The following is an 11,448-nucleotide window of genomic DNA, read 5'->3' as shown; positions in this document are numbered from 1 at the left end:
GGGTGTCGTCTACTCGCCCCTCTCTACGACACCGTCACGGTGGATGGCTTGCGATTTTATCCGGCTCCGCACCTTCTTTGCGCACGTTCACCAATTCAAAAACGTCCTTCCTATCTGGCGAACCTCTCCCTCCTCGCAAATTTAATCTTTCTCGCTCGCGTCAAAGTGAATTCCATAAAACAGACCGTCTCTCTTAAGCTCTCCGGAGAGCACTTCCGTTTCGTTGTTCCATTCTTCTCATATTTGACTCGATTACGAGTGGGGGAGGGAGGAGAGAAACAACGTGACTGGCGAACGAGGTAGAGAAAGAGGAAACCATGGAGGAGCATAGGGTTGAAGGGTGAGAAGGGGGAAGAGGGACGTGTTCGAAACCGGTCGAGGATTCTTGCGGACTAATCTCGAGAACGAGGTAAATGGTAACTGATCAACGGGAGAAGAGACGGGGATGAAAGTGGGACGTGACGGTCCAGAATGCAATTGAATTTCAGATTTACGCCCGACAGCGTAATGCGACTCGGAATTACGCCGAGGCATGGCTGTAGCGAGCTGAACACCGGGCTACAAAAGAGCATCCATGTGTTCGTACCGTCTCAGCCATCCCTGATCCGCTAATTTACTTCGAAAATGGCGCTGATAGTTGGATTTCTGAATGCGATCAACTTGCCAGGAGACTGCTATTCAATGGTGTCCCGTGAATGTATTTTGGGAGTGTTCGAGACGATTTCCGACGGAAGAATTAACGCGAATTCGATAGTGTTTTCGTTCGTGATAACGCCAAAATTGAGCATTAAATTTTCTTTTTCAAATTTTAGAATCGATCGAGTGAAAAATTTGTGGTTGGAAAATTACTTAATTACAGCATTGTGAGCTGTAATTTTATTATAACTGAACTTTTGACATTTCTTCTGATGGAAAGTCTATGTACTATTAGATATTCCAAGCAATTGGCTTGACACGCTTTTCTTATTGAGATTCGATACCGGCTAATTGCATGGTGATCTAAATGGAAGTGACGAACCTTCCAGGAGGGAAAAAATTGAAAAACCAATAATCAAGTCTTATTAGGGAAATAGAGCAGATTATTTTTATTTTAAGAACGTAGATTTTTATGATTTTCACGCGATAACGTTGAACATTCTCAGTTCCACGAATTTTACGAAAACTTTTCCGAAACTTTATTTTACTTAACACGTTAAACGCCCAGCCTGTTTTGCTTACCGTTCCGTTCAGTGGGCCATGCGAACTATAAACAGAAGACGACTAACGAAAAGTATACTGTCAGTCACCGGTGACTGACGCGGCCCGAAACGGGAGGACATAGTGTCAGTCACCGGTGACTGACGCGGCCTGAACGGAAGGCATAGTGTCAGTCGCCGGTGACTGACATGGCGCTTAACGCGTTAAACCTATAGATTGATAAAAAAAAAAGATTGATATCTCAGACACGTGCTTACACAGCAAGTGTGACTGACGCGGCCTGAACGGAAGGCATAGTGTCAGTCGCCGGTGACTGACATGGCGCTTAACACGTTAAACCTATAGATTGATAAAAAAAAAAGATTGATATCTCAGACACGTGCTTACACAGCAAGAGTTAAAATCTTCCCCCGTCGCTCTTAAGCTTTCTTTTCGAGATCGTTGCCGCTCAAACTAGATCTAGCTGAATCATTCCCGTTAAGCCACGCGATAATTGCTGTGAAAACGCCGTTTGATTACGAGTCTGGTTTTACTATCACGCAATACTTTTGCTCCACTCTGTCTTTCACAATCGCATTCCAAGTTCTACTTCACTGCAACTACTGAAATTAACACATTCATCAAGCTCACTTTACATTCATAAAAATTCAACCAAAAAATTCTACAATTCAATACTGTCAAACCTATGAAGAAAAACAAGAGATAAGAAATATTATCTATGTATATATCGTGAGATCCGCGTGCAACGACTCTACACTGACAAAGTAACATTGTAGCAACTAAAGAACGAACGCGCGATAGATAGGGCGGATCCCTGCAGAACCGGTAGAGCCGACCTTTGGGCTCGAGAAAGGTTATGAAACTCCCTCGCTCGATAAAGCGAAAGTTGGCGTTATCCAAGCCCGATGAAGGTTGCTCGGTAGTTGGAAAGAGATCCCTCCGGGTCTAATGAAATCCGCCGTCTCGAAACCAGATGTCGGTAGACCGTCTGTAACCGGTTCGATCCGCTGTACACCGCGCACGAAGCGGTGCGCATTCCCATTGACCAGTCCGTAGTCTGAGTCGTGTATTCGGGCCAATAGTAATCGTGCGGTGCCTTTGAGAACACGGTACGGTCTCTCTCGTCAGTCTCCTTTCTCGTGGTGCGTTTTTACACGTCACGTCGTAAAGGGCGAAGGAAACGAAGGGAAGAGCGACGAGCCTTACGTACCGAACGTCGCGTCGTTCACGAAGAGAAAGAATATCCGTAGACCGGGGAACTGTCGTGAGAGGCAAGGGACAACCGTGAAGGAAAACAGCGGACAGGTCCGGAACCAGGGTTCCTAGCACCTTGCAACACTCGCCTGTCGCGTCTCTGTTTCCGTGCTATCGTGTTCGAAAGACGCGGAGAAGCTGCAACTCTTCTTTGGTACCAGGATTCCGCAGCGGGAGCCGCGCAAGACGAGGTGAGTCACATAACTCCGGCGGTAGGTCCCCACGCGTTATTTTTCGTGTCGAGAAACCAGATATCCCGGGGATACGTTTGCAGTAACGGAGGAAAAAAAAAATTTTTATACGCGAGGGCACAATATTTCGATCGATGACGATTCCTTCCGTGACATTAGTATAAACGACGTCGTTGCCTGTGCGTCGTCGTCACGAACGTTTTCTGCTCGCGTACGTTTGCTATTATTCCGTGTGCGAGCGTGTTTGCGCGTGTGTCTGTTTCTCCGTGCCGCGATCGTGCGTCAATTTCTTTCCCGTTTCGTCGCTTTTTCATCGCCTCCCTATACCGGTTATAATTCCGTTCACGAGTCCCTCTATCCGAAGTTGAGTCATCAGGCGTTGCAACGAAGGTCGAGAGGTTCGCGAGATCGATCTCGATTGCTCTCCCTGATAGGAAGGGATTTTAAACTGGCTCCCGCCGCTGCCGCGGGATTTCTCGCGTTCGTCGTCGCGCCGACCGTCAGCGATACGATCGAGAGCTCGATACGTCACAGCGTCAGCCCGGGTACGCGATTACACTCGGTCGAGAAACGAGGTTAGACGTTAACACACGCGGCGGCTATCCACGCGAAAAATCAATACACGACCCTCTCCTCCGCGTCTCCACAATCCGGACGCGCGCGGACATATGTGTTACCTTGTTTGATTTCTTCGAATACAGGGGAAAATTATCTATCGCGCGAAGAAAATGACGAATCGTCCCTCTTATAGAAGGAGAACGAGGCTTTTGCCTCTGTGCGCTTCGCGATCGATCTCTCTCGACCAGCCGCGAGAGGCGTATACGTGTGCTGCGTGCCTGAGCCGCGCGTGCATGTGTGCGCGTATATACGTAGGCTGGGTATACGTGTGCGAGTCGTAGACCGCAGCTGATCCCCATAGTTTGGGTTTACGCGGTCGTACAAAGCTAGGTTAAGCGATGCACCGTAAGCGTTTGCGGGTTATCTCTAACCTCGAATGATTCGTATGAATGATCAGAATGGAACCGTGATTCCGAACGTATGAACGGTTAATGTTCACCGGGATTTTCTATCGGGGTAATAAAAGTTTAATGGGATTCCACGGTTACGCTCGAATATCGAATTAACCGAGGGTCCGGAGAACGGACAGGGGACATTGGCTAATACGGAAATCGGTTTATTTCCGTGCATGAATCGTCGTGCACCCGTGCGCTTTTATAATCTTGTTCCTTATCGATTATTCCTCTTCGTACGCGCGTCGGCCTCGAAATATAAATCGGCCGGCCTATGGTTCTGCACGTACATATATAGATACTTTTGTAAATCGTAATCGTTCAGAATCATTCTTGTTCCAATCGAGCGATCTTTTTTTTTTTTTTAATCCTTTACCTACGACGGATAAAGAAGGTAATGAAATAAGAAGAACATCTTCGATCAATTTTTTTTAGAGATACAAAGGAGCATGTAGTATGTAATTTCGTTTAAGAGAGTATCACTCGTAGAATGGGTATTTTTGAACGAACCTTCACGACTAATGGAATTTTTCGTCGGAGCACGTCGTAGCTAAAGGGTAGCGCACAATGGGTCGTACATTCTTACTTCGTTGAAGAATTTATAGAACTTGGGAGAACCTCGATTAAAAAGGTAAACCAATCGCGCGTCTAATCTCGATTGATAATTTTATCCCGGTGCATCGTGATGTTATTTTATATCTACCATTTTGCTATATATACATACATGTAATGTAAACTCGATAATCGTAGATACGCGTGACGGACGATTCTTAGCTTCGTTATAGAACGAATTTTCTTCGTCATTGGAGGTTTTAATTGGCAGGAAATTCGCGTTAATACCATCGTCGTTCGGTCCCCGAAGAGGGTCGTGCCCGTAAAAAGTGATTTACTCTTTTGTTCTTCTTGCGACCGATAACGGGACAGCGTAGAAATTTCCTCCCGTTCGAGGCGGGATCGCATCGGAAACGCTTGCATTACCAGGCGTTATTATCCACCGTGACGGCCAGACACGGTGCAATTAATCGATCGTTGTCGCTTTGACATCATGCGAATAAAAGTAAAAACGGAAAAACCGAGATACGAAATTTTCCACCCAGACAACCAAACCAACCGAAGAAGAAAAAAAAAACGAAATAAAATCGATTGCACGTCAAATCGTCGAACACCAGAGGTCTCAGTTTTGTGTATTCACCCTATTTTTTTTCTTTGCATGTGCGTGCCTGTACTTTCGAATATATACGTACATATGTGTGTGTGTGTGTGTGTGTGTGTGTGTATACGTGTATGCCACGAAATTTCGAAACCATCAACGAAGCGTGTAATCGGTGAACCGTTTCGCCATCCGAATCTCGGGCACCGTTTCACAGTACACAGAGATTCGAACGCGATTTTCAGTAGCATTTCGGAGGGACACGGTCACTGATCACCGTTTCGCGTCCTCTCTGAGCATCTGTGTGTTTTCACGAAGGCGCACGGCGTTGCACCTTGCAGTTGGCATGCGGCCACGCATGATTATTTCGATGTGTAATGACCGAATCATTGAATTTTCTGCATGCTGACGCCATACTCCCTTTCACACCTACACACATATAAATTATATATCTCTCTCTCTTTGTCTCTTAACTCTGTCTTTCATATACCCTCTTTTCTTCTATTATTTTGTTTCGCCTGGACGAATCAACGAGGTATCGGCAAACGATCTGAAGCCTTTTATCACCGCCAAGAGTGTATTTAAACTAATGGAAACGTCGAAGTGTTTGAAAGGAGGTGGGAATGAAGATAGCGAGGAGGATCGATCTAGAACCAAGTAATCTCGAGTGGCGTATCGAGATCTGGAATCCAGGAAGGGCGTGCACAGGAAACGTCCTATTAGTTCTGAAAGCGTAACATCTGCCCCTTTCTTAGCCAGATACCAATTAAGGAACGTCAATCAACGATAGACAGGTGCACGCAGATAGGATCAATCTCGCGGTCTCTGAATTTTCTTTACTTTTTTTTTTTTTTTTCTCGAATTAAGGACACGACAGGAGTTGGAGAGAAAATTGTGCCACGATTTTTCTGTGCGAAAACAGTGCAGAAAGTGTGGAATAAAGTTTTCCTTCGTTTCAAGAATTTATTACACGCTTTCTGCTCATTTTTATATTATATGAAGAAATTCTTCGATTTTTTTCTTCTCTCATTTTGATTGGGAATAAATTGTGAAAATTAATTACGATTTCATTTCTGCGCATTTTCGCTATTCCAAGTATTTTATTTCGTTTCGAGAGTGTAGTTCGGAGTAAGTCGTTGACGTTGAGTCATCGAAGGTACAATTGCAATTTTATACCAGCGACGACAGGTGTAGTTGTCCTTTCAGCCGCGGTGACGTCACGAACGGAACGTAGCACTGCATCCTTGATGCACAGCATTAACGACTGTCTGTTACTCATGCCTTTCGATCGTGTTTGGTTTTGCTCGATTTGAAACACTTTTGCAAGGTAGAGACACTGTGGACACAGCTGTTCGCCGTGGAAATTTCACTGATATCGATCGCGAGTTGAAAATCTGGTAGAAAAATCGAACGGCAGAGAGAGAGAGGGAGAAAAAGAAAATCGGTGGCTTAAGGTGTAAATTGTTTGGTTATTATTCTACTTCTCGAAACTGATAACACGGAATGAATTATTCGAGTAAAAATAATTAAACACGTCGGAGACCTAGAAACCAGTACGGATTGAATTACCTATATGAACGAAGTAATTAAGAAAATTATTGGAGCATTAGTAAGAACCAGCAGAGAAGGAGGGAGAAAGAATCGCGAACTATGCCACCCCCGATATAAACCCGCACTTTGACCCGGCGGGCACGTTTCCCAGATATTTCGCCGAAAAACTCTCTTCTCGTAAGTACACATTCCAACCTGGTACGGAAGTACGAGTGCCCTTAGCCCGGACTAGAAAAGACCCGAAATTCGGGAGCATATTCCAACGAGAACTGAAATATATGCTTAACACTTTGACCGTAATGGTCAGCGTACTTAACACGTTGGCTGTCATAGAGATATCTCGAAAAATGGCATATGTCTCTTTAACAGCGGTATAGAAATTTTCATACTCTAAAAACAATTGAGAACGATTGACGAGAATTTAAAGTGAAACTAGAAATTCAAAATTTATGTTATTGGGAACAATTACCAAATAAATATTGGAAATATTAATATTACCAGGAGAAATATTAATCGAACGTTTAAAGCGAAATTTTCATATTTTTAAGAAATTCGAAATAACCGATGCCAATTTAAAGCGAATTATTGGGAAACGAAGAAAATTTACACGCAACAAACAACTACCTCGTAAATATTGCAAGTAATAAATTTGACCGGGAAAAAGTTTAATCGAATATTTACAATTGATGTACAATTATGTACACGATAAGTACATGATAAATGACAGGAAATAAACACAGTACCGCGTCACCATTTGCCAGAGTGTTAGCAATCCAAACAGCAATCGTGAAAATTCCGCTATGACGTAGAACAGACAGAGAATCCACAATGCCGCCTTCTAAGCACATCGAAAACACTGTAATTCACCCAGTTAGAGAGAAAACGAACGATTACGATTTCCGTATTCATGGCGTCACCGTGGCTCGACTTAGCCTGACAGCCCCTCGGCGCATTATCAGAGAATAGCATTTTGCCGATGCCTCGATCGATAGTCCAAGCGCTTTCACACAGAACCTCCTTATCTTGGACTTTCTTTATTTGCCCGTTTGCCCGTTCTATTGCCTTGTTGACGCACGATATTGGCGTATCTCGGCTTCGGGCACGCGTATCAGCTTCATCAACGCAACAACACCAGGCACCGAGAGAGGAGAGACTCAGCCGGAGCGGTTACATCAACGAGGATTTAAGGGTGGAACGTGACTACTATTCGAGGAGGGAAAGGTCCAAGTCAGAAGGTAGAGATCCAGCGTGACGGACGGAAGGACAAGGATCCATCCGTGTCCTGAAGACGTCAGCAGTTTGGTAGGCTTGTTTCATCGTGGGCGAGCAACAGCGAACGGGAACGTCGCCATGCCGGCAGGTATTGGCGCTTCGTACAGGTCGTTAGGCGACCTGGGCGAAGACGTGTACAAAAGCACAACGATCGTCGACCAAACACAGACCACCGGGCAGAGCGTCCTCGAGAGTGTCAAGAAGGCTTTCAGTTTCGCTTCGCCGAAGGTCGAGCTGAGGAAAAAGGACCCGCTGATCGAGGACCGCCGTGAGAGCGTCTCGATCGTCTCAAGGTAATGCCTTATACGATATTGTCCGCGCGGTACAGGGGAAAAACCGGTCGGCAGGTAGGGGTGACGGTCGCGGGACACGCTATTTCGCTTCTTCTTCTTCTTCTTCTCCTACGTCTCTTCGCGTTGTTTCTCGACCTCGGACGACCACTCTTCTCTAGCGTCTATTCAATTGTTAAGAGGGGGATCGATGCTCTCTGGCTTGTCCACGGAGATTTGATGCGCGACCAGTTGCTGTCTAGATCGCCTTCGAGAACATTTTCTTTCTACAGATGATCGCGTTTCACGATAATACTTGTTGAAGCAATGGTATCACTGAACTACTCGATTCGATCGATCCTTTCTGGTAACTTCTAGGGTTTGTAGTCTCTCTTTGCAATTGTATTCGATGAATTTTTCAGACGTTCTATTTAACCCTTTCGGTGCTCGCTGAAACGACCAAGTGTGTTTACTTTTCTTGTGACTTCAATTGCCCGTGACCGTTTGTTAATAATATTCTAGTTTCTTTTTTTTTTTTTTTTTAATTGCAAGGAATTGAGAACGATCCTGTCTAAACCTCGTACAAAGTAAATTGTTGATTTTAAACATCGAAAGGGTTGAAATATTTAGAAGCTTCTTAACGTCGCGGTAATTGACAAAGAGTTTCACTTAGATTCGAAGTCGTTTAGAACTCCTCGCGATCGATTAAATAGAAATCGTTTCAACGTTGAAGAAAGAGCACCTTCCACGGAGTTTATCGGCTTCTTTTCCACCCAGGTAGTATTGTTCGCGTGAAAGAAAAATTCGGAATTCAAAGAGGAGAGCGCGATCAATGACGGAGTAACCTGGCCAAAGGCTAAGGAGGTCGTGAATGATCGGTCCGAGGTCGAAAATGTCGGCGCGGGTACGGTTAGAGTGCTTTTGCTATTGGCCACGGATGGTGGACTGGCGTCGAGGAATCGATCGTTACAGTTTCCTGCCCTTTTTCAACCACTTAAAATCGTGACTAAAATTACAGAAAACATACTTGGTGTACTTCTGAAAGAAACGCTACACGGTGTAACGGAGCATTCGTTGCTTTTCGAATTTACTAAAATGCATCACTACTAAAATCCTTCGACTTTTACTAACTGCTTGCATTAACGAAAGTAGGAAAATGGGAACTCGTAAAAACGAACATCTCGTATATTCGCCTGTCCCGGGTATTCTCGTTGCTGTTGTTCCGACTAAATCTAAGGGGTCGTGTTTTGCGCATTACTTCACTGATCACTCCAGCTCGAATCTATATCTCATCCATGCCGAAACGAGAAAGAATTTGTTCCAAATAAAAATCGCTCAGAAGTAACAATTGAAATAAAATAAAAGAAAAAAACAATCCAGTGGTAGAATCGTTGAAAAATAGAGAAAAAAGCAAGAAATCGTATCTCCTCGTGGTAGCTTTTCAAATATCAATTACGGTTTCTTCAATGGCGAAGCATTAAGTTTGCCAGTTAATCGAGAATCGATAACTCGCGATCACTGATGTAATTTCCAAACGATTTCGATCCTGCGACTGTGTTGCAATTGTCGAAAAAATCGAAGAAAAAAGAAAATATGAATCGAAGATAGGAGTACACGTGTCCCTTGTTATCAGGATAATCAAAGACTGGTTTAACCTTAAGCACGGACGGACTTTAGGACCGGAAGTTGGTGCCGCGACTATTGATCGGCCTGGGTACAAAAGCAGGCCACGAGGTAAGCCGCATCATGCGACCTGAACGTCACTCCTTTCCTCGCACTTCTACCAACAGCGTATTGCTATCGTCGTTGACTTTTCGACTTCCCTCAGGCCTTCCTGTTTCACGCTTCTCTGTCTGTGTTTCTTGTATATGCATAGATGTATATTATGTGTGCTGTGCCCGTTGCTATGCTCGTTATCTTTTGCTCTAGCCTGCCCACAGCTTGCAACTCGCCATTGGTGATAACTTCGCGTCGTGTCGAACTTAATCAACAACGATTACAGCCATATGGAAGTGCAATTTCACGATTGGAAGTTTTTGGGTAAACGAGAGAGAGAAAAGTTTACCGTTAATATCTTATCGCGAGACTTTTTTACGTTTGGAGGAACCTGGCGATGTACAATTTGGAGAACCAATTTGATATTGGTTCGTTTGTTTAATTATTGATAATGTTGCCAGGTTTTCAGGATGTTTGCGTGTAACGTTGGTCAGATTTAACGTTGGAAGTTTACGTAGGTCAGGTGTTTCTTTTTTTTTCTGCGTTACGGAGAAATCGAGTATGATTTGTTATCGTAAGAGAAGTAACGTTTGAAGTATTTTGAAAAATTTCGTGTAATATAGAGATCTACTGCTTGTAGTAAGAGAATACTGTTCTGAGTTATGTTTCTGATATCTGTCAGTTGCTGTTTACATTTATCTCTCGGCGTGTTCGATGTACCAGTCGAGCTGTAATACCATGTTACCAATGGTTTCACTTTGATCTCCGTTAGAACGGTACGAGAAGAAAATTAAGCGCGATGTTCCGCCATTTTTCAGTCTTACTTATACAAACTTACTTCTACAGTGTAACAGAACGCTAGAAATTCGTGCGATAATAAATATTTGAAGTCCGATTTAAATAAACGATTAATAGAATTTAGAAGTTTTTCAGAAAAGAAGAAAACTGTCAATTAATGCAAAATTACCTTTAAACGTACTTTATCCACCATCTAAAAAATAAATAACATAGTGGATAAAATCAGCGCAAAGGTGATTTCACATTAACCGACAAACTAGTTTTCTTTTCTCCTGAAAAATGCGGTTTCGCAAATTTGCAATTAGAATGACTGCATGATTTCAAAATCGCGGTTACCAAACATCCTGTCGCACATCGATAGGAGAAAAAAAATTGCACGTTCGTCGAAAAACATTATAACACAGCAATACAAAAAATTCCTATCTCAGAAAATGAAAAATATTTCTAAAACCTCCGACACGTGTCTAAACGTTGTCAAAAGCGACAACTCGCGAGGCACTCTCTCCTCGCGAAGCTATCGCCAGTGTTGCGTTATTACCATTATCGCAAGCAACGATCTTTTTTTTTTCCTTTTTGTTTCGCTGCATGTACGTAGTCGGATGTGTGTTCCTTTGTCCTCGCAACGCTCGAGTTGCATTAGCGTGTGCTTCGTGGCGCGCGACGGCAACGCGTGCGTTGCGGAACCGGCTTCTCGGTTCGAGAGATCCTCCTGCAGAGGTCGATCCTCCGAGAACGACGGAGCAGCCACATATTCAGCACGACACGTCTCTCGACCGCACGGATCCTCAATTTCCTGCGGAGAGCCACCTCGAAGCACTTCTTTGTTTGTCGCCAATGTTACCACGTACCGACCAATGTTTCACCGCTCTACTTCACTTTGTTATATCATCGAGAAAGAAACAAAAGAAATCTACTTCCCTGTTCGTAAACGTGAAACACGGTGGAAATTTAAGGCGACTCGTATTTGAAAAAAAAGAAAAGAAAAATAGCGAAATATGCGGTTAGAAAGACAGTGTAACTGATTTGTCGGTTTTTTTTTT

At 43.9% G+C, this 11,448-nt stretch overlaps 1 protein-coding gene across 3 annotated transcripts in view; it reads left to right on the top strand.

The window, feature by feature from the left end:
* The window catches only part of LOC108575317 (protein NDRG3), a 163,559-nt gene that overhangs the window by 106,630 nt on the left and 45,481 nt on the right, over positions 1-11,448 (top strand). For 2 of the 3 annotated variants that reach the window (XR_001891428.1, XM_017938082.1), the window contains exons 1-2: positions 2,272-2,642; positions 7,466-7,918. The exons of the other annotated variant lie outside the window; for it this stretch is intronic. Coding sequence is in view for 1 of the 2 variants with exons in the window: in XM_017938082.1 (XP_017793571.1) it covers positions 7,704-7,918 (215 nt within the window). In the remaining variant the exon portion in view is untranslated. Of the gene's footprint in view, positions 1-2,271; positions 2,643-7,465; positions 7,919-11,448 lie in introns of those variants that run through there. 3 annotated transcript variants of the gene reach the window in all.

The sequence above is a fragment of the Habropoda laboriosa genome, unplaced genomic scaffold (assembly GCF_001263275.1).
Source record: "Habropoda laboriosa isolate 0110345459 unplaced genomic scaffold, ASM126327v1 scaffold244, whole genome shotgun sequence".
Taxonomy (NCBI): Eukaryota; Metazoa; Arthropoda; class Insecta; order Hymenoptera; family Apidae; genus Habropoda; species Habropoda laboriosa.
Note: the sequence above shows the minus strand (reverse complement) of the source record. Positions and strands in the feature narration are given on the sequence as shown.